Here is a 22,729-nt window from a genome sequence, read left to right as displayed (position 1 = left end):
GAATCCTGGTCAAGATTCCATCCGAATGTGTGATTTCAAAGGAAAACTGGAAAGGAATTGGGACGTGGTCTATTGAAGAAACGAAGCTTTAGGCTCGCAAAATGCCCAGATCTAACTGTAATGTTCAAACTTTTTTCTATGATCTTTCGTTAGAGGCCTAGAATGGAATACAACAATTTTAGAAGATTTATAATATAATAAAAAAATAAAAAAAATACTAGTAGTCTAATTCCCCTTTACCCAACATCCCTCACATCGGAAGAAGATGCAACAGAAAAGCAACCAACAGGGAGAGAGAAAACCGAACGGCAACAGAAATCGGGCGGCAGAACAAACCAACCAACCAATGGCAGTTGATGGTGATGATTCGACAGAACACAAAGAAAGATAAAACGGTATATGAAGTAAGTGAGGATTTGTTAGAAAGAACGCTAGAAATGATTGTACAATACAGTAGCATTGAAACAGCAGAGCTGACACCGTTGCCGAACCATATTTCAAACAGTTGAGGATTTTTGCCGATGGTTTTTCCCGCATTACTCGGTTTTGATTTAACACTTTCTATCGTTTACATTTTCTGAACGGTGCCCGAGAAGTCCACACGTTCATTATCTTTTGAATTTAATTCTATTTGTTTTAGAGAAAAGGACGCAATACTTATTTACTTTTGTTTTTGGATCCCTTTACAAGTTGTTTACAATCGATGTAACTTCTATCAACCGTTTATTAGTCGTATTAACGTTCTACTTGATGTAGCGACGAGTTAGTAAAGGCTATTTGTGCCGCAATATGATCATTCACTGTATATTACACCTTCCAACAATTGCTTGATTATGTACATAGTAGTTTACAAATTTGATCGGAATTTATATAGGAATAAAAGAGGGCATGGAAGCAAGCGATCGCTGATCCAATTCATGCCACGCGAGAACCACACGGATCCGACATTGTTGGAAATATGGTACATTTGGCGGTAATCATGTTGAGTTAAGAGTATTTAGCAAGATTGATCGAGAAGACTAGGCAATATTTAAACGCGATTGACCATTATTGAAGGAACACGTACTCTCCATAGCAGGACTAAGCAGATAAGAATAAAAGAATGAAGTTGTGTAAGTTGTGAAATACTGTGAAAAAAAAGTTTCGAGTGGATTCATTTTTCTTCGACTTTGATATCGTTGTTTCTCACTACATGTACCCATTTACTAGTCGGACTTTATCGGTGGCCGTGAATATCTCAACTAAAACTGTATTATGTGCACATCTTGACAAATCATTGGCGACGTACACTTGTGATTTATTTTTTTTTTCTTTTTGGGTTGTTCTGATAATCATCGTGAAATGTGACGCTGCCAGGTTCGTGACCGACCACAGCTCTAGCACTTATTCAATTCAGATTCTATTTGCTATATAGTGAGTGAATGCACTCGGAAAAGGTGTATAAAGTTTAGAATTGTTATAAACAAATTCTCTGCGCGGCGGAACAGATGTGTATAAAACTGTGAATTCAAAACGCTAGGATTATCCCAAGGGATGGGAGCTGAAATTTAGCAAGCGTACGGAAAAATTAGGGAATTCTTTTTCAAAATTCGATATTCTCTGCGACGCTAAGGGTTGAACAATCTGTGTATAGCTTTTTCTTAGCTTGTAAGTATATCGAAATTTTTCTAGAAAGAAGATACACCGCAGCGTTAGGAGGTATTGCTACAAGATTAGGGTTCAATCAAAGATAAACAGACACACTTTGTTCATTATCGCTACCGCTATGTGGGCTCTTATAATTGTCTGCAATCTTGTTATTACAAGCAACTGATTCTTTTAAAAACTTTCAAATTTTGCAAACTGTGTAATATCTTCGATATAGGGATCGGTTTTCGCAAAGAGACCGCTTGATAGAAGATCCTCCAAAGGTCCTCTCTGGAGTCACCATAAATGTCGGTGGCAGAAGCTACTTGTTTTTACAACTAAAAATCGTTTTCGGCTCTGGCCTTTGACTTTTCTTTCTAGTCTACCAGGCAACTTTTTCTCCCCTCGAGGAGACAAGTTTTAACTTGATATATTTCGTACTTTTCGATAGTATTTTTTATTAAAAAAACAGTAACTATTCTTCAAAAAAAAAACGTCAATGAATATTAGAGAAGGGGTCCTGATCAGCCGTACCACGCAACCTTGTCGCGATGCACTCAAAAAGAGCGTTGGACGACACTGACGTGCATCTTCCGGATACAATTTCAGATTCTCGTGATCAACTGCTTCATATAATATATTATATCCTTGGCCCGCCAATTATTGTTGAAGACACTAGGGCACTGTTGGTCGGATTCCTTTCAACACGTACGTTATCTTTTTCTGCTCAAGATACTCCCGCGTCTTCTTGGCGTATTGGAACAAGGGTCCGGGGTGAAGACGTACTTCCCATCCGCATGATGCTCCTTTTTAGAACGGGATTTTCTCGAGACACTCCTCCTTGGTACTCTTGTTGATTGATGTCCAGACCGCTCGGCTTGAATCACAGCTTTGAATTCCCCTTCTCGCTGGAATAGTAGCGGCGACATGAACGCACAGGTAGGACGGGAGGAGATACAGACCGGTGATCGGGCGGAACAACCCGCACGCCGTATCTAACGACAACGGCCAACGATGCGTTAACTTTGCAGCCTCTCGTGGTATGGTAGACCGAAGCACCTTTTTCCCCCGCAAAGATATCCATAAGGCTACCTGGAGATCACCAGATAATCTAACCGAGAACCAAATCGACTACGTTCTAATCGACGGAAAATTCTTCTCTGGCATTACCAATGTACGCAAATACCGCAGTGCGAATATAGATTTGGAGCACTACCTAGTTGCTGTATGTATGCGCTCAAAACATTCGACGGTGACCAACTCACGTCGAGCGGCTACGGGACTCAGAAGTAGCCCAAGAATACGCGCAGCAGTTGGAAGTGGCCTTACCAACGGAAGAGCAGCTTGGCGCCGCCACTCTTGAAGATGGCTGGAGGCACATAAGATCCGCCTCGTTCAGTGGCCTCGAATCAGAGAAACGACTGGTACGACGGCCAATGCGAGCAATTGAAGAATGAGAAGAATGCTACAATACTGCACGAGAGCGAACGAGGTACGGTATGGACAGGCACGGAACAGACAAAACTCGACCTTCCAGGGAAAAAAGGGCCATCAAGAAGATCGAGATCGCGAAGCGATGGAAGAGCTGTTCCGCGCTAAAGACAAACGGAAGTTTTACGAGAAGCTCAACCGTTTACGCAAAGGCTTTGTGCCACAAGCTGATATGTGCAGAGACTGTGATGGAAATCTTCTCACGAACGAACGTGAGGTGGTCGAAAGGTGGCGGCAGCACTACAACGAGCACCTTATGGTGATGTGGCCAGTAGCGAAGGTGGCACGGAAATAACTCCAGGAGGTAGAAATGGAGATTAGACGGTTGAAAAACAACAAAGCCGCTGGAGTAGACTAACTACCGAGCGAGTTGCTAAAATACGATGATGATGCACTGGCAAGAGCGCTGCACTGGGTTATTTCCAAGATTTGGGAGGAGGAAGTATTACCGGAGGAATGGATGGAAGGTGTCGTGTGTCCCATCTACAAAAAGGGCGGCAAGTTGGATTGCGCCAATTATCGTGCGATCACAATTTTAAGCACCGCATACAAGGTACTCTCCCAAATTCTATGCCACCGTCTATCACCAATTGCTAGAGAATTCGTTGGGCAATATCAGGCAGGATTTATGGGCGAACGAGCATCAATAGACCAAATATTCGCCATCCGCCAGTTGTTGCAGAAATGCCGCAAATACAAGGTACCCACACATCATTTACTCATCGATTTTAAATCGCCCTATGATACAATCGATCGAGAACAGCTATGGCAGATTATGCACGAATACGGTTTCCCGGACAAACTGATAAGATTGCTCAAGGCGACGATGGAGCGAGTGATGTGCGTAGTCCGAGTATCAGGGACACTCTCGAGTCCCTCCGAATCTCGCAAAGGGCTACGCCAAGGTGATGGCCTTTCGTGTTTACTGTTCAACATTGCGTTAGAGGGTGTGATAAGAAGAGCGGGGATAGACACGAGTGGCACGATCTTCAGAAAGTCCGTTCAGTTACTTGGTTTCGCCGACGACATTGATATTGTTGCACTCAACTTTGAGACGATGGCGGATACGTACATTCGAATAAGGGCTGAAGCTAGACGAATCGGACTGAACATCAATGTGTCGAAGACGAAGCACATGATAGGCGAGGAGCTCAAGAGAAGACACGGCACGTCCCCCACCTCGAGTTCAACGACACCAGCAGAGAAATTCAGAGACGCATCGTTGCTGGAAATCGTGCCTACTTAGGACTTCGCAGAACGCTCCGATCGAGCAAAGTTCGCCATCGCACAAGGTTAACCATCTACAAGACGCTGATTAGACCGGTACTCCTCTATGGGCACGAAACATGGCCCCTACTTGCAGAGGATCAACGTGCCCTTGGTGTTTTCGAACGGAAGGTGTTGCGGACCATCTACGGCGGAGTGCAGATGGATGACAGAATGTGGAGAAGGCGAATTGCATCAGCTGCTGGGAGAACCAACCATCGTCCAGCTAGCAAAAATTGGGAGGTTGCGGTGGGCCAGACATGTCACCAGAATGTCGGATAACAACCCGGTGAAAATGGTTCTCGAAAACATGCGTGGCTGGCGACGGGCAGCCATGGACCGAGTCTAATTGAGACGTCTCCTACGTACAGCAGAGGCCACCCAGGCCTTAGCCTGACTGGTAAGGTAATCTGATCATCTTGAAGCTTCGGTGAATCAAGGAATGGGAGCTTGATATTCTCGGCCAGTGCTCACAGCTTTTTCAATGCTTCCTTTTTCTTCTTCGTCATTTGCATCGCCGGACGGCCTTCCGCTCCACGGTCAGGCATGCCAGGATCCGGTTAACTATACTCAAGGGCACGTTTTCGTCTCGAAAGTAGTCTACCGTAAACTTATTTCCACGATGACCATGCGTTTTGTAAAACCGTACAACAGGCTCGCGGAATGCTTACTGTTTCGACGCCATTTTCGATTAAACAGACAGCACCCGAGAAAAAAAAATATGTTCTTTACTTTGATTACAGAAAGGTATTGAAAATATTTTCTCAGTTTTTACTAAACACCGGTTATGAAGAAAATGAGAAATTTTCAGGTTTTTAATTTCAAAGTCTAAAAATTTGAAGGGTTATCGAGATACTTTCGAATCGGCGGCATTGAATATCTTATCAATACAAAAATAAGATATGATATTATTATTCAAAATCACATACTGGGTTATAAATTCACGGTCGATGAGCAGAATGTTCAATTTTTCAAACGAAAGTTTTTAACAAACTACAAGCTATACACAGTGTTCAACCACATTTCAAAACACAATGCTGAAAAATGACTTATAAATGTACAATGTTCGGGAGCGACGAAATCCTCGCCATCGAGTGAACAATCACACTAATAACTATAACTACGACTACTACTATTGCTATGTACTAAAAACACACTATTATACCGCTAAACGTTAAGTTCCTGAAAAACGTAAAAGAAAAGAATGGCAAGAAAGGAAAAAAAAGGAAAATTCGATTGGCGCCCCACGCTTAGTGGGCGCCAACACGAAACGTTGTTCAAAACAAATTGAAACTAACTAACTTAAAGCTAAACTGCGAGAAAGGCGCAGAGAAAAATGGTAGGATAAATCAAATAAAAAAACGCATCTGACAAAAACAATAGTCGTTTGTCGTTCAAAATTGCTCTGCAAAATCTATAGCTCTAGAAAAAAAGGTTCAGGGAGAAGCCAAGAGATCACCTATTAAGAAAGGCACCGTTGAGATTTTCCGTTTCTGTTAATTAGGACAAAAGTGCGTGCGCGACGGGAAGATTTATTTTGGTTACAATACCACCATTTCCATCAGAAGAAGAAGAAGAAAGAATACTAGGAGAGATGGTGTCGGTGAATTGCAATATGTAATGAAACAAACCACTATAGCTAGGATGCCTAACTGTAAAAACGAAATAACCTTCTTTAGCCAAATATCCCTCCAAAAATATTGAAAGTAATAGTTATTTTAATCACAAGCACTCACACAGCTCGATACAAGCGGAAGGGTAAAGAAAGGTTTTATGGAGACGATCGAAGTCAAACCAACTCACGGTAGCAAATATTATCAAAACATTGTGTAGGAAATGACCAATAGTTTTATGTTTTTTTTCTTCTCTTGTAAAGGTGACCATACAATATGCGATTAAGTACATGATAGGAAAATAGACAGTAACGAAAGGCTTACATTATTTTAAACATGAACCTCCGTACCAACAGAAAATCAAGAAGAAGTCATAACTTTTATTAGGAACATTATGTTTTTCTTAAGCTACTTTAGATAAATTATTGAAGACCAACCAACTGTGAACAGAGAAATGAAACTGGAGCAACCACAACAAAAATGCAATAGTCTCTTTTTTTAGAATAACCATACACATTTAAACTCTAATGATTTGACTGATTGTAGGGTAACTGTCCTAACAAACCATATGCTGTAAATCTAAACCTCCCAGTCCCCCGAATGTTCATGTAAACGATATATAATTTTTCTGTACCATAGACCTGATTATACAATAAGTGCTGTAACAAGCTATAATGACGCAACTCATCCAACTTATACAGTCGCCAATTATACTTACGCCAACTGGATTGTTTGTTGTGAAGCAGAAGCTCAACACCGAAGCAAACCAATTCTGCCTTCTTCTATTGTATAATTTTGATTAACTATTTTCCCCCCAACGGTAGCTCAATTATGTCCCCTAAAAAAACAGCTCATATTCATTTACCAGCACTGAACGTGCGTGAAAGAACGACACCATGCAACAACAACAAAAAAACGACAGATGCAAGAAGCGGACCTAGGATCTATTTTTAGAATTATTATGCATTAATAATTTACCATGTGTTTTTTTTATTATTTTTAAGATAAGTGAAAAAAAGCTTTTCAATTATTATATTTACGCGTTAGGATGAAGAAAAAAAGGAATCAAGAATATTAAACGGAACGCCTAGATTCTAGTGCAAGACAAAAATGGAAACTAATCAACTTGAAGACGATACAAAACACGAGCGGTGAAAACAAATGTAAAGAAAGTGGGAAAACCGATACTGAATGAAAAAGATCATGTAAATGCGCTTGATTTAAAATTTGACTACGGAATCTTTTTTTTTCGTGATGACATCCATGCACAAGGTCTTTCAAAATCTCAAAGAATACTCAATTTCCCTCAGCAGTCTAACGTTGATATTTCTAATGTTTCCCACAAGCGTTGTTGCAAAAATTTCTTTTTTTTTCATTTCTACGATTTGGAATAGCAAACCGATTTTTCCATTCGATTCCTACAGAATCCTCACACTTAAACAGACTGTGAGTGTTCGGTAAATAAATTTACTGAATCTGGTCGGTAATTCGTCAAATTACCGATATTTCGGTAAACGACCACTTTTTGACAAATTACCATCATCGAAATTACTGAATTTCGGTGAACCATGGCCAATCTGTCAAATATTTTACCGAAGGATCTGTAAATCTTCAGTATTACCGAAAACTGTAAATATTGTACTGAAATTTGGGTAATCGTGCTCATAGATCACCGACTTCGGTAGATGGCTTGTTGACAGCGTTGAATCGTTTTTTCCTGTTTTGTCCTGTTAAATTGAAAAGTAGTCCAAATGTTATAACGATGGAGGTAAGTCAACTAGTCTATATGCATGTATAACGTATTAACCATCAACATTATTCGCAGTCCAGATCGAGGCCAGATATCAGCGACGGTAGTTCTTGTATGCATCTGAAGCCAATGTATCGGATCGTGCTTCCACCGGTATCGCTTCAAGTGAAAATCATCGGGATCATCGGGTGCTCCTCTCCCCTCATTTAAATGGAATCTACCTTCACTTTTTTTGTATTCGACGGAGCAGAATGCACGCAATTGTATGATTTGTTTGATAAAATAATAAAATAAGATGATGTATTGTGCATAGTTTGGTTCTTTTTCTTAGTGAGAATGTGAGATTCCGAGAGAAAACGTGAGCACCGAGACTACCGTTCTTCGGTAAACGATCACCGAACATTCGGTTGTTTTTGACAGCTGAGCTGCAATTTTCGAATTACCGACCATTCAGTAATTCATTCGTTTACCGAATGAATTACCGACCGTTCAGCTGTTGAGATTTCGGTAAACGAATTACCGACTTCGGTGATTTGAGCTGAGTGTGCTCCTCTTCCAGAAAACTCATGCGAATCTTTTCTCCAGATGTCCGCACGCAGATTTTAATTATTTTGAAAAAAAATATTACAGTGATTACTGATTACGTTTACACTATTTGATCCATAACTGTGAGATCATGTTATCATGTTATGTCCTCTGATTATTAAAAATACTTCAGCCTCACCATCAATACTGTTGAAAATTTTACTAGAAATCAATCGGCCATCTTAAACATATTGAATCATGCTGTATACAATACTGATTTTTATATCTAGGAATTACTCAATGAATTCCTAAATGAACAGCTCCACAGATTCTTCCACCATAGATTTTTTTCATTTTAGAGAGAGAAATGGTTGCTCTTTCATTTTGACAGGATTTCCGAAAGTCGTATGTTTGAAATCATCCAGGATTGCTGTTCTCCAAATATTTCAATTCAACGATCCTCTAAAAAAATTCTCTTATTTTTTCATTTTTCCTACTGATAACTCTCATGCCATTACTTGATTAATCCTTTCAGAAATCTTTCAGTGATTCTTCCAAGGACCGTTATAGAACTCTTACAAAACATTCTTTAGTGATTACTTTAGATAATATTTATAAATAAAATTTCACCACAATTCTATACGTAATTTCTGCAACAAAAATCATATTTTTTTCTTAATTATAGTTGTTTAACATACATTTTGTATTTTTCTAACATATTTCTCCATAAATCTCATTCAACTTACGTTTCAGATTCTTCCTGGACTACTTTTAGAAAATTTTCCAGTGTTTGCTGTTTTTGGTTAAACATAAATTATACGATTATTGATTTTACATGAGCTATACTTAAAAATTCCATAGATAAAAGTTGCAAAGAATTTCCGAAGGTGAAAAAAGTATAGTTCTGCCACACAATAAACTACATCAAAGTTACCATTCCGAAGTCTGTTAATCATATGGTTCAATGAGGGAGGATAAGGTAATGACATCGTGGTGATCAATTACCGTAAAACGGGATATCTTTGATAATGCGGGTAACTTTGATAGTGCGTTACCCATCACATACTAAAAGAAATATCATAATTTCTGTTGATCGGTTTTGCTTAACGAATGCATAACTAAACAATATGAGTATGACACTTCATGTAAGAGCTGTTTTCATTTGAATCGAGAACATTTGGAGCTTTAAATACGAATATAAAATAATGATTTGATTTTGCATTTTCGAAACGCTTATAAACAATCTGTTCTACGATCACTATTTGATGTAGTTTTGAATAGTTGGTCACTTACCTTTGAAAGCCTAGTTATCATAGAACAAGAATATGGTCTCAAATCTCTTAGCGAAAAGCATTTTTTACAAACTGGTACCATTTTTGTAATCTAAGTCAGAAATTTTCATATAACGTTAAACGCCTAGAGGTATGCAATGCCCTATAAATGTTACGTAATCCATTCAATTTTGTTCGATTTGTACTCCATTATCAAAGTTGCCCCAAAATAGAAAACCGACATTCGATTACCGTTTTGATTCATATTACGGACAGCTTCTCACTTTCGAGGCTTGTTTTAGTCAACATTTTCCATAGATATCTATGAAAATTTATAATGCTCACCTGCCTCAGACGCCTCTTTAGTGGTTTCCCGATCTCAATTAATGATTTGACTGTTATATCTATGATTTTCATGAGCTGTCCGGAATTCGAATCAAAGTGTCCGGAATACGAGGCAAAAGTAAGAAAGTGTCCGGAATAAGAATCATGAAAAGTGCACACATTTCTATTTATTTAAAATTATTGATGTTGCGGAATCAAAATCTTCATCCACCATTCGAAAGTTAATTGTTTTGAAGGCTCGATAACGCGGAGGAATCATACAGAATGATGATTTTTATATGCTGTCTGATGAGTTATACTTCACGAAGGCCTTAAGTGTTTGTAATATGAATCAAAACGGTATATGAAAAATTATACATCAATACAAAATAAATCTTTAGGCAATCTATCAATTGCAATCGATAGCATGGATGCCAGTACTTGTTTTTAAAATATAAATTGTAATTCTTTGAAACAGAATGCATAAATATTCAAGTTTTCTTCGAAAAAACTATCAAAGTTACCCCGTTTTACGGTATTAAAAAAAATGAGAAAAAAAGTGCCGTGCTAAAAAAAGGACGTTTATCATTTAAATAAATACACGGACCCCAAAATAGACAGATTTTTGCACTTAAATGGTTATAACTGCTTTTCTTTGATCTTTAGAAACCTAACTAGAAACCTAAAGATCGTCATTTAAAAACAATTAGTTTCGCAGCGCCGCCCGTGGCAGAGTTGCGAACTAACATTTACCGTCAATATATGCGCTATATTTTTAGAAAATTCAAAGAATCGAGTAGTGCTATGCAAAATCTAATTAGCAATCGAAATCATAAAACATATGTTTTGTCTTTTGATTGCCGGCATTCAAAGGATTAAATTTACAACGAATCCTATGACCTTTTACCCCTCCCAACCTCCTCCTCCGTAGCACTTATGAGGAATTCGCTGAGTCGGTGGCCGCTCATTAAGTATGGCTTGATAGAAACCCCTCTGCGATGCAAAAATGAGACGATTTTGACGTTTTTCTGAGGAGTAAAAATTGAACTCAAAATTTTCAACACAGATCCTCAAGCGATTCGATTGAGAATGCAAAATAATGCGAGGATTTTTTTTCTGCTAACCTCTCTCTCTCGTCGCTTTAAAAGAACTCGAGTGTCCCGCCCTATCTAAACAGGCCTCGGGGGATGTGATGACACTCTTTTTTGATGGAATTTTACTCTGTTTTGTTTTGTGCTGCATCTTCCTCGCTCATTTTTCGTTGCTTCTCGGCTGAGATTTTTTTTTGGAGAAATTTCCAAGAAAAACCTGGTTAAAAATTTTGAAGACTTTTTTGGGAAGTTGCTGGAAAACCCTGAATCCTGAAAGGAGGAATCTTCGGAATAGTTCTCCCCATACAAAAGTTTGTTTGTAACATCCTTAGCCACCATTTGGAGGTGGAGCATTTCTGTCAAAGTGATGTTTTTGGACAACCTAAAGAAGATTCTGTTCTCAGGGGTCTCATCTTGCCCATCCTTACCCTACCACGTGTGTCAAGCACAAAAATACTTTATGCCTAGGGGAGGCGCGATACTTTCTTTTACGCAATTAATAACGGCTATCTGGGTCGCAAGGCATGGAAAATGCTATCAAACAATATGATTAAAAATTTCGCCAGGAACTCTATAGAAACTTTGTCAGATACCCTTCAATTACGATATTTGAAGGATGTCTGACAAAGTTTCTAGAGCAGCATAGAGCAAAAAAGGAAAAATGTGATGAACCACATTAAGTTAAAAATTGTCGCAGTCAAGAGAAAAGATAGCCAATAAAAAAATAAATTAAATGAAAATCGAATTTAGTACTATACCATTTAATTACACGAGAGTTTGGATGCTTTCACAGATACGCGTATTTCGACCCCAATTGTATAAATATTGCTTCACGACTTAAAATGGATTAACCAACGTGCGATTTTAGATGTTTGTCTATGCCTCCATCGTGTGCATTATGCGCAATCGCTTTATTGAGAATTGAATTGCGACGCGGCGAAGTTAGTCAAAAATCAAACGCACCCATTTTCTAACGCGAAGCAGTATAAGATCCTTCAGTGTCATGTAGGCTGTTCAAAAACGCTATGCGTCGTCCCATACAAAATTATAGTTCCGTTCACTCTCGTTATTCCGACTTTCCCGGTGAATATCTTGAGATTTCTATACACACAAACACGTCGGAACCCTTGACGAACAAAACGGAGAAAGAATCACCTTAATCCGTTGACCCGTTCGTAAGTCATTTCGTGACATACAAACACCACTACATTTTTATTTATATAGATAGAAGAAGATAGATAGATTCACTTCAAAACTGATTTTTCCGTTAGTTACACGAAAAATGAAGTGTGCATCACAGAAACCTAAAAAATCTTAAGGTTCCAAAAGTACCGTAAAAACCTTTTTTTTTTTTTGTCAAAAATAGGTATCCATAAGAGGTTTCAAGAATAAATTGAAAAGGATAGGGATAGGGATTGAACAATAAAAATGAGAAAAATCAGAAACCATAATTCGTTGGATATTTAGGTATTGGATGGTTAAAGTGGTCAAACTTCTCCACTTTATCCTCAATCAACAATACTTCAATTGGAGAAGTTCACACTATCAGTCAATGGAATGTAATTTTTTTCTTCGGGTTTCATTTATAAATAAGTCTTTTCTAAGGCCTTTTAACGATACTTCATACATAACTTCACACAAAACTTCATAACTTCACATCCGTGGATCTGTAGCATCTGTAGCATCCAAAGTCTTTTCAACTGGTTTAGTCGCTAATCGTCCTTCATACGAAGATTGTTGCCTGCAGACAATATTTATCTTAAATAATTGAAATGTTTTATGTTTTAAACAGTGAATATTTCAAAGAAAGCTCAATAGACAGAAACTGCAAAGAATGGCCAGCAAACGCCGCTCAAAATCAACCATCGTCCTGCCAAATGAGGTAAATAGGCTTCTAGCACTAACAAAAGGATCTGAAACGAGCCAACTTAACCGTCTGGTTGTCGCGAAGAACCCGTTTGATGCTGTTTACGAAAAGCGAGGTTTTTCCAAATGTGTAGTACAACAGCGTGACTACTGACTACTGTAGTGTTTTAAGGCGAAGATAAACCAAACCACTTTCCGAAAAATACTCTGATATTGGTTTAGAAATAATATTCACTAGTCGTGCTAATATCACAATAATGACGTTCATAACCTTGAAAATGGACATTGTGCAGCATATTTGATAGGTGTACGAATATGGAATTGGATCAGATACGAATTTAATATATTTTGAAACATGAAGGTATGGAAACAGTTTATCATTGTCGAATGGTAAATGACAACTATGACTTTTATTACTAATTTTCGAAACAAAAACCACGTGCTCCGGTGGAAATCGAACCCACGGAGTTTTTCAGAGTAAAATTAAACTGTCGTTCAACTCTGTTCAAATGGCCTCTAAGTTTACCTGAACACGTTAAAGATTATCAAAATCTGCCCATGAACGCATGTCAGTCCCATGTTTGCTGGATTTTCTATGGGACATTTCACACAGGACAATTATGCATTTATGGGCAGTAATGCAGTTAAGCAGAACTGTAAAACTTTCCCTAAAATTGAATTTGAAACAAAAATTATATAGTTGATAATGTGATATTTTTCTCATTTGTCTAGATCTGGTTGGAAATATTCGAAAAACTCGACAGCGCCAGCCTTCTCAACTTGACGCTGGTGTGCAAACACTGGAACAAGCTCATTTTCTCCCACATGGCTGACCGATTTGTGCTCAAATTCGACATGGACCAGCTCAAGTTTCCCCAGGCAGTGAGCGGAATGGTACCGGATCGGCACTATCGTCATCTCTGCGTCAGATCTTTCAGGCTGAACAGTTTGAACTACCTGCTGGACATCGTTGGACAACTCGCCGCGGATTTGGACTCACTGAAACTATGCTTACAAATGCTGGAATGTCAGATTTTGGACCAGTTGCTACCTTTGTGCAAACGGTTGAAGAATCTCAATATTAAGTTCACCTACTTCGAGCATGGAGAAACAATAGGCAGTCAAAAATCGGTATCTTCCAGAATCAATAGCTTAAAGTTGAATGTCCAGAATCACGCTTCGACATATAAACCAATCAGTCTTGAGAAGGCTCTGTGGCCTTACATTTCAAAGGCCCGACAACTCGATATAGTCGTACACGGTCCACAGGATCTGGATATCCTAAGGTCAATGGCTTCAGAGCTAAAGGTCCTAAAGGCAACGGTGGACTATGCTACAGTCAATATGTTTTTCAAACTACGTCTACCTGCGTTAACATCGTTAGATCTAAGTGTGAACTACCAAAAATACGACAGTGCAACGTATTGTGAAACGACAGAATTCCAGCAGTTTTTGGGAGAATGTAAGGACCTGAAGAGCATCTTTCTCGAAGATTGCGAGTTCGACCAAGCATGTTTATCTATGATTTACAGCAGTTTACCGAAAGTAGACACGTTGCAATTGTGCGGCTATCTATCAAGGGAATCCTTGTCTCTGAACGGAATAGAAAAGATGAAACAATTGAAGGTTATTCATTATGGTCATTTTAGTTTCGAGATTTATTGGTATTTGTTGGATAATGATCGTTGTCCATTAGATGTACATTTAACAGAAAATCTTCCAACTTGTAGTTAATTTGGTTGCTACTCGACAACCTATTGATTTTCTCTTTAAAATAATAACTATACAAAATTTTGTAAAAACTTCTTTTCAATAATTAAATCTTATTTTTAATTTCACTATTTCTCGGCCTCTACGCTTTTAACTCGCTTTTATCTTCTCTTGCTTTTATCTTCTTCCTTCAATTCACTAGAAGTCTTTTTCAACATTGCAGGATTGGTAGCGACTAAGTGTTTCAAAAATAAAAACTTTAAGGTGAAGATGAATCGAAGCCAAACCTCAAATTTTCAAGAGCACAAATCTAGAGAACCAAACATCCGTTTATGCTGAAAACTTAATCGATTGGTCACTAGCGATTAAGTTTTAAGGTGAAGATGAATCGAAGCCAAACCTCAAATTTTCAAGAGCACGGATCTGGAGAACCAAACCCCCGTTTGAGCTACCAGCGAGTGACCAATCGATTAAGTTTTCAGCTTAAACATATGTTTGGTTCTCCAGATCCATGCTCTTGAAAATTTGAGGTTTGGCTTCGATTCATCTTCACCTTAAGCTCAAACGGGTGTTCGGTTCTCCAGATTTGTGCTCTTGAAAATTTGAGGTTTGGCTTCGATTCATCTTCACCTTAAAATAAAGATCATACAGAACCCAAGAAAACAAAATAAGCCAAATAGAACCAGGAGTTTAAAGTCCTCATAAAGACGTCAAATAATTCTACCAGACTTTTCCCTGAAAACATTTTTTAGAGTTTTTATTTTTAAATTACAACAAGTATCATTGCATTCTTCTTTGTAGCATTACGTCCTAACTGGGACAAAGCCTGCATCTCAGATTAGTGTTCTTATGAGCACTTCCACAGTTATTAACTGAGAGCTTTCTTTGCCGATTGACCATTTTTGCATGTGTATATCGTGTGGCAGGTACGAAGATACTCTATGCACTGGGAATCGAGAAAACTTCCTTTACGAAAATATCCTCGACCAGCGGGATTCGAACCCACGACCCTCAGCATGGTCATGCTGAATAGCTGCGCGTTTACCGCTATGGCTATCTGGGCCCCTGCTCTTAGTACTGTATGTATTCATGATTTTGTCATGGAATTTGGTCATTTATCAGTACAGATATTTGTTCAATGTTTCCTTAACCCTTTGGGGCCTGATTTTTTCCAAGAACTATTATACAGTTTTTTGAACGCCTTTCAATAGTTTTGGTGCTCAAAATGCTAAACATAACAAGAAGTGATGACAAATATTTTTTTGGGAGGTGCTAGGTCTTCCAAACTGCTCTTGAGTTCATTACTTGAAGTCTATGCTTGTAATAACAACCTTGTTCATCATACAAGGTGATGAACTGTAATCTACCGTATATTCTGAACCATCCGAGTGTTCAGCAAATATTATCAGAACATTTTGAATGTTCTAGATTATCTAACTTGTCGTGATGTTCAGTACATAAGATCTACAACGCGATGAGAGTCAGGATTTAGTGGTAATAAATTAATAACCACGAAACGAAGCACTTCCGAAACATGGTGTATTCGACAAAGTTTCCAGTCATAATTAGCGACATCTATTGGGAAGCATCCATAAATTATGTCACGTAAAAATATACTATTTTCAACCCCCCTGCTTTTCACCTTTTGTTTGAGAACAATTTGTGAAAACGTCAGTAGAGTCTAAATGCGTAAACGAGTAGAAACACGTTTTGAATATATGTGTTTGTCGACGAATCTTCTTCTTTTTCTTGGCATATCGTTCCCACTGGGAGGAAGCTGGCTTCTCAGCTTAGTGTTAGTTTAGCACTTCAACATTTATTACCTGAAATCTTTCTCAGCTAATGACCTTTTTGCATGGATATATCGTGTGGCAGGCATGCGCCCATACTCTGTGCCCAAGGAAGTCAAGACTCTTTCCTTTACGAAAAGATCCGGTAATCGTCATACAAATCTCGAGCTCTTCTTCTTTTTTGCAATCGTGCAACACGATTATCCGTGTAGAGGCGTCACTACTGTACTGTCATAGACAAACAGACGTAACACTCTTGAGAAGCTCATGATACATGCGTTTAACGATGAATTTGAATCCTTATAAACGAATCATTCTATTGATATTTACTCCTCTTTATTGATGTTAATCAAACCCTAGCAGCAAACCATGCGACCACAGCCAAAGATTCGCAAAATTCGAGTTTTCATCCGATTGCCATCAAAACTTCAGGGATTGAGAAATAACTATTAAACTTCATTTTACCATTTTACTCGTATTTTATTAACAGTCCATACGGAAATGCCCGCACCTTGGCCTTAACCCCGGCCATGAGATTCTGCACAACCTCTGAATCAACCGTTTTTTGCATGTGAACCCATACTTTCTTCAGTTCCTCGACTGTCTTCACTACCTTAGGTCGTTTACACACTTAATTTCCGAAATCGACTTCGGTAAAACGGATTGCCGAGAATCCAACAGCCGAATCTCGGTAAAATATTTGCTGAATCTCGGCAAAACTTTTACCGAGATTTCGGTAAACCATTACCGAATCTCGGTAACGTTTGCCGAAATCTCGGTAAAAAATTTGGTTTGCCGAGATTCGGTAAAATTTTAACGATATTTCGGTAAAAAGTTTACCGATTTTCGGCAATTTTTTTTTACCGAAATCTCAGCTGTTGGATTCTCGGCAATCCGTTTGCTGAGGTCAGCAAAATAATTTAAGTGTGTAAGAAGGTGCTGCTTCATAATCGCCCAGTATTTCTCGATAGAGCGGAGCTCCGGAGTTTTGGAAGGGTTGAACATTTTCGGCACGAAATTGACCTTATTATCCGCATACCACTTCAGCACGTCCTTGGAGTAGTGGAATGAGGCCAAATCCGGCCAGAAGATTGTTGGGACGTTGTGGGCCTTCAGGAGAGGGAGCAGCCGCTTCTGGAGGCACTCTTTCATGTACACTTGTCCGTTCATCGTGTCCTAGGTCACGAAAGGTGCCTCCGCTTCCCGCACGTGCAGATGGCTTGCCAAACCAGGAATTTCTTCGCAAATTTGGACCTCTTCTGAGTGCGGACATGCTCCGGAACGCTGAACTTATCCTTGGCCGTGAAAAACAGGTTGCCGGGGATCTGTTTGAAGTCGGCCTTCACATTTGTTTCGTTGTCCATGAAAGTATGGGTTTACATGCAAAAAACGGTTGATTCACAGGTTGTGCAGAATCTCATAGCCGGGGTTGAGGCCAAGGTGCGGGCATTTACGTATGGACTGTAAATAAAATACGAGTAAAATGGTAAAATGAAGTTTAATAGTTATTTCTCAATCCCTGAAGTTTTGATGGTAATCGGATGAAAACTCGAATTAAGCGAATCAATTTTGTGAGTGGCAATTTCATCGTGGACACCCTTTACTCTATGCCCAAGGCAGTCAAGAATATTTTCATTACGAAAAGATCCTGGACCGACCGGGAATCGAACCCGGAACCCTCAGCATGGTCATGATGAATACCCGCGACTTTACAGCTTCGGCTATGGGGGCCCTATATAACTTGGTAGATTATATAACTGAACTCTATTTAGCGAAAAAAAACACTGCCACAAGGGCAGATTTGAAGTTCTGAGCTCCAGGATAGTTTGGAAAAGCTCTTGAGATTCTCAGAGGTCAATAGATTCCGTTTGAGTTGAAAATATTATTATTTGCAGCGTTGCCAGATCTACGGAAATTTCCGTAGATCTACGGAATTGAGCACTTTCTACGGATCCGTAAGATAATTATACGGAAAATGTATATTCAAATGTAATTTACGGATTTTTCCAACGGAAATCTACGGAATTGCAATGCCGTGGATCTCTCCCCCCCGCTTATCACTTTTCGTCTACGGAATGATGTCCAAAGAAATCTGGCATCGCTGATTATTTCTAGCGCAAGCAACTACTGCTGTAAATTTCGAGAATTGAGCTTCGGGATAGTCTGAACGTCGTAGAATATCCCAGGACATGAAAAGACATGTGAAGCAGCGTTTTTCTTGACATAATAGGTATGTATTACCAAATACGAACATCAAATGTATTTACAAAAGGCATTTTAAGCTACTTTTATACTAATTATTTTATTTGTCAGACTTCTGCATGTTCAGGATGTTCTAGGTTGCCAAGTAGGACATTAAGGCATACACCTAAAATTTTTCCCTGACAGGGAAGTATATTTGCAAGGACTTTTCCGAAGACAGTAAATTTTATTCATTGGTTCTTTTTAAACAGCCGTTTTCCGGCTGCGGTCATAAATGACCGTGCCGGCCCCAAAGGGAAAACTTTGATCATTTTAGCGAGAAAAGTTACTGGAACAAGAGTAGACCTGAAGTTCTGAACTCCACGGTAAATTGGAGGGCCTGGAATATCACCAACGTTCCTTGAAATAGCCAATTGGTCTGTGAGAAGGTTCAGTGAACATGGTAGATTATATAACTTCACTCAGTTTAGAAGGAAATATTACTGGAAAAATAGTAGACCTGAAGTTCTGAAGTCCTGGGGAAATTTTGAAGGATCTGCAATACCTCAATCGTTCCTTGAAACAGCATATTGATCCATGAGAAGGTTCAGTCAACATAGTAGATTATATAACTTCACTAAGTTTAGAAAGGAAAATTACTGGAACAAGGGAAGACCTGTAGTTCTGAACTCCAGGGTAATTTGGAGGGCCTGGAATATTCCAAACGTTCCTTGAAATATCTTTTTGATTCGTGAGAAAGCTCAGTGAACATTAAATAACTTCATCGTTTAGTAAGAAAAATTATTAGAACAATTGTAGATCTGGATTTCTGAACTCCGGGGTAATCTAGGTGGCTCGGAATACCCCAAACGTTCCTTGAAACAGCTAATTGATCCGTGAGAAAATTCAGTGAACATGTTAGATTTTATAACTTCACTCAGTTTAGCGAGATAAATTACCTGAACAAGTGCAGACCTGAAGTTCTGAACTCCAGGGTAATTTGGAGGGCCTGGAATATCCCAAACGTTCCTTGAAAGAGCTTATTGATCCATGAGATGGTTTAGTGAGCATGTTAGATTATATAACTTCACTCAGTTTAGTGAGATAAATTACTGAAACAAATGTAAACCTGAAGTTACGAGCACTAGGGTAATTTGGAGGGCCTGGAATACCCCAGACGTTCCTTGAATTAGCCTATTGATCCGTGACAAGGTTCAGTAAACTTGGTAAGTTATATATCTTAACTCAGTTTAGCAAGAAAAAATACTGGAATAAGTGTAGACCTGAAGTTCTGAACTCCAGGGTAATTTGGAGCACCTATAATATCCCAAACGTTCCTTGAAACAGCCTGTTGATGCATGAGAAGGTTTAGTGAACAGGAAAGATTTTATAAATTCACTCAGTTTAGCGAGATAAATTTCTGGAATAAGTGTAGCCCTGAAGTTCTGAACTCCAGGGTAATTTGGAGGGCCCGGAATACTCCAAACGTTCTTTAAAACATCCTATTGATACGTGCGAAAGTTCAGTGAACATGGTAGACTATATAACTTCACCCAGTTTAGCAAGAAATACTACTGGAATAAATATAGACATGAAATTCAGATTTCCAGGGTTATTTGAAGGGCCTGGAATACCTCAAACGTTTCTTGAAGTAGCCTTTTGATCCGTGACGAGGTTCAGTAAACATTGTAGATTATCTAATTTCACTCAGTTTAGCGAGAATAACTACTGGAACAAGTGTAGACCTGAAGTTCTGAACTCCAGGGTAATTTGGAGGGCCTGGAATATCCCAAACGTTCCTTGAAATAGCTCTTGAGATTCTCAGAGGTTGGTAGATATTTGAATTTGTAATGTTATTGTTTTTAGCCCAAACAATTTCTGTTACGGTTGTAGATTTCAAAGAGTGTGCTTCAGGACAGTTTGGACGTCCTAGAACATCCCAGGACATAGCAAAGCAAGTGAAATAGTGTTTTCGTTAAAAGAGTAATTCTGTATTATCTAGCCTGAACATCATTTATGTTCACAAACAGCATTTCACGCTTCGTATGTACTTATAGTTCAATTTTCCAAACTTCAAGATGTTCAGGATGTTCTAGGTTGTCAATTAGGTCATAAAGGCATATACTTCATATTTTTCTCTGATAAAAGAGTATATTTGGGACAACTTTGCCGAAGACAGTATATACATTTGTTCATTGGTTCTTCTTTTACAGCCTTTTTTGTACTGCGGTCATATATGACCGCGCCGGCCCCAAAGGGTTAAGATATTATTGTGGAAATCTGTTTGAATAGTTGAAATTCCGACAAGAATTTCATTCAAGATACCTTCAATTTTCTAATGATAACCCAGAAATGACTCCAGAGATACCGCCAGGAATTTTTTCAAAGTTTATTTCAGAAATTTCTCAATAAAGTACTAAATTATCCTGAAATTTATGTAGTGATTTTTCAACCGATTTCTTTAAACTTTCCTCCGAAATTTTAGTTTAAAACATATTTAAGAATTCAGCAAATAATCCGCAGAGATGTCTCTAGGAATTTATAAGATTTTTTCTAATACAGTTTATATTTTTCTAAAGATCCAACCAGGAATATAAATGAGGATACCTTTAGAAATTGTTCTAGAAATTCCTCTTAAGAAAACTTTAGAAAAACTCTCAGAAAATTTCCCAAAGATGTTCTTCAATAATTCATCAAGGAATTCTTCCATATGTGTTTTCAGAGAATTTTCAAGAATATGTCGAGAAATTATTTAAAAAAATGCAGTGTCTCGTCCAGGATGAAACGAGCCCTACGTTGTGATTTGACCGTTGGACTCCAAACGACGATAGAAACGGACAACTATTGCTGCTTACTAATTTTATTTTATTACGTACCACCGAGAGGCAGTGCTCCTTCTCGGTGGGGAACGATATTAATACACTAACGATACATGGTTCTGAGTCGCCTTCTATAGGCAACAGTCAATACACGAATGGGATATGGGATACAACAAAAATACAGAATGGAGCAGCTGTGCGCTGTGTTGCTGCATGCTGCCCGACGTCGAATTGGGCTGACGATGAACACAATCGTAGCAAACAATGCTATCGCAGTTGGCTGGTTGAATGGGCTGCTTCTTCACACACTGTTGGGTGGATCGAAGTAGCCTACGATGACGACGACGGCGGAGCGAGATTGAACATTCAGTATGAATTCCCAAAAAGAGTCCTAAAGTAATCTCTGCTAAAATTTAAGGTGAAGATGAATCGAAGCCAAAACTCAAATTTTCAAGAGCACGAATCTGGAGAACCAGACATCCGTTTAAGCTGAAAACTTAATCGATTGGTCACCACCAGTAAGTGACCAATCGATTAAGTTTTCAGCTTAAACGGATGTCTGGTTCTCCAGATTCGTGCTCTTAAAAGTTTTAGGTTTGGCTTCGATGCATCTTCACCTTAAGTAGAAAACCATGATGAACTCCTACAAAATTCTCTGAAATAACTCTTAACCTCTTGCGGAATTCATGAAGGATTTTCTAGATAATTTGTAATTATAATTATTGAGAAACTAATCAATCGAAACCGTGAATAACATCCTGTAGAATTTTCTGCAGGCGGGGGTAAATGGCTGAGCATGGCGTACCATTGGTACCTCGCGTACCTGCAGGAATTAAATAGACCCCTTTGTGCGGTCCTTAGCCTCTTGTCCAGCAACTCCTATCCCTACCTCCGCGTGGTACTGGCCGGGGTACGAGTAACCTTAGGGAAGATCGGGTAACCAACCCCCGGTGGGAACTTTGGACGTATGCTGACAGGGAAGGGGGGGTTTGCTTTTGCTTTTGCAAACCTGGATCGTCTGTACTCCATGTTAGAAGCGGCTGATCATCGTCCGAGTGCCAGAGAAGGACTCTAAGCTAAACTGCGCACTATGGTCCTCCGGAAATCTAGGGGGTTGGTGTCAGGTCCTGCAAGCCAACTGAAAAAACACATCAGCACAGGAACGTCAACGAGAGAAAACGGACCGGAACAATCGGCAAAGACCACAGCGACGAAATTGCACTAGCGATTGGAAACTCGGTACGTGGAAATGAAAATCTCTCAACTTCATTGGAAGTACTCGCATACTCTCCGATGTACTGAAGACCCGCGGTTTCGACATCGTAGCGCTGCAGGAGGTGTGCTGGACAGGAGCATTGGTGCGAACGTTTAGAGGTAATCATACCATCTACCAGAGCTGCGGCAAC

The 22,729-nt window shown here is 39.1% G+C and overlaps 1 protein-coding gene across 7 annotated transcripts in view; it reads left to right on the top strand.

The window, feature by feature from the left end:
• Window positions 1-22,729, top strand: part of LOC5566289 (ribosomal protein S6 kinase beta-2) — a 162,422-nt gene that overhangs the window by 135,377 nt on the left and 4,316 nt on the right. For 3 of the 7 annotated variants that reach the window (XM_021840869.1, XM_001650603.2, XM_021840870.1), the window contains exon 11: window positions 156-2,087. The exons of 1 other annotated variant lie outside the window; for it this stretch is intronic. In XM_021840869.1, the coding sequence (XP_021696561.1) occupies window position 156 (1 nt within the window). In that variant the 3' untranslated portion in view covers window positions 157-2,087. Of the gene's footprint in view, window positions 1-155; window positions 2,088-12,614; window positions 12,840-13,555; window positions 14,450-22,729 lie in introns of those variants that run through there. 3 more of the 7 variants (XM_021840876.1, XM_021840873.1, XM_021840871.1) reach the window with 3 other exon arrangements.

This window comes from Aedes aegypti, chromosome 2 (assembly GCF_002204515.2).
Source record: "Aedes aegypti strain LVP_AGWG chromosome 2, AaegL5.0 Primary Assembly, whole genome shotgun sequence".
NCBI classification, from domain to species: domain Eukaryota; kingdom Metazoa; phylum Arthropoda; class Insecta; order Diptera; family Culicidae; genus Aedes; species Aedes aegypti.
Note: the sequence above shows the minus strand (reverse complement) of the source record. Positions and strands in the feature narration are given on the sequence as shown.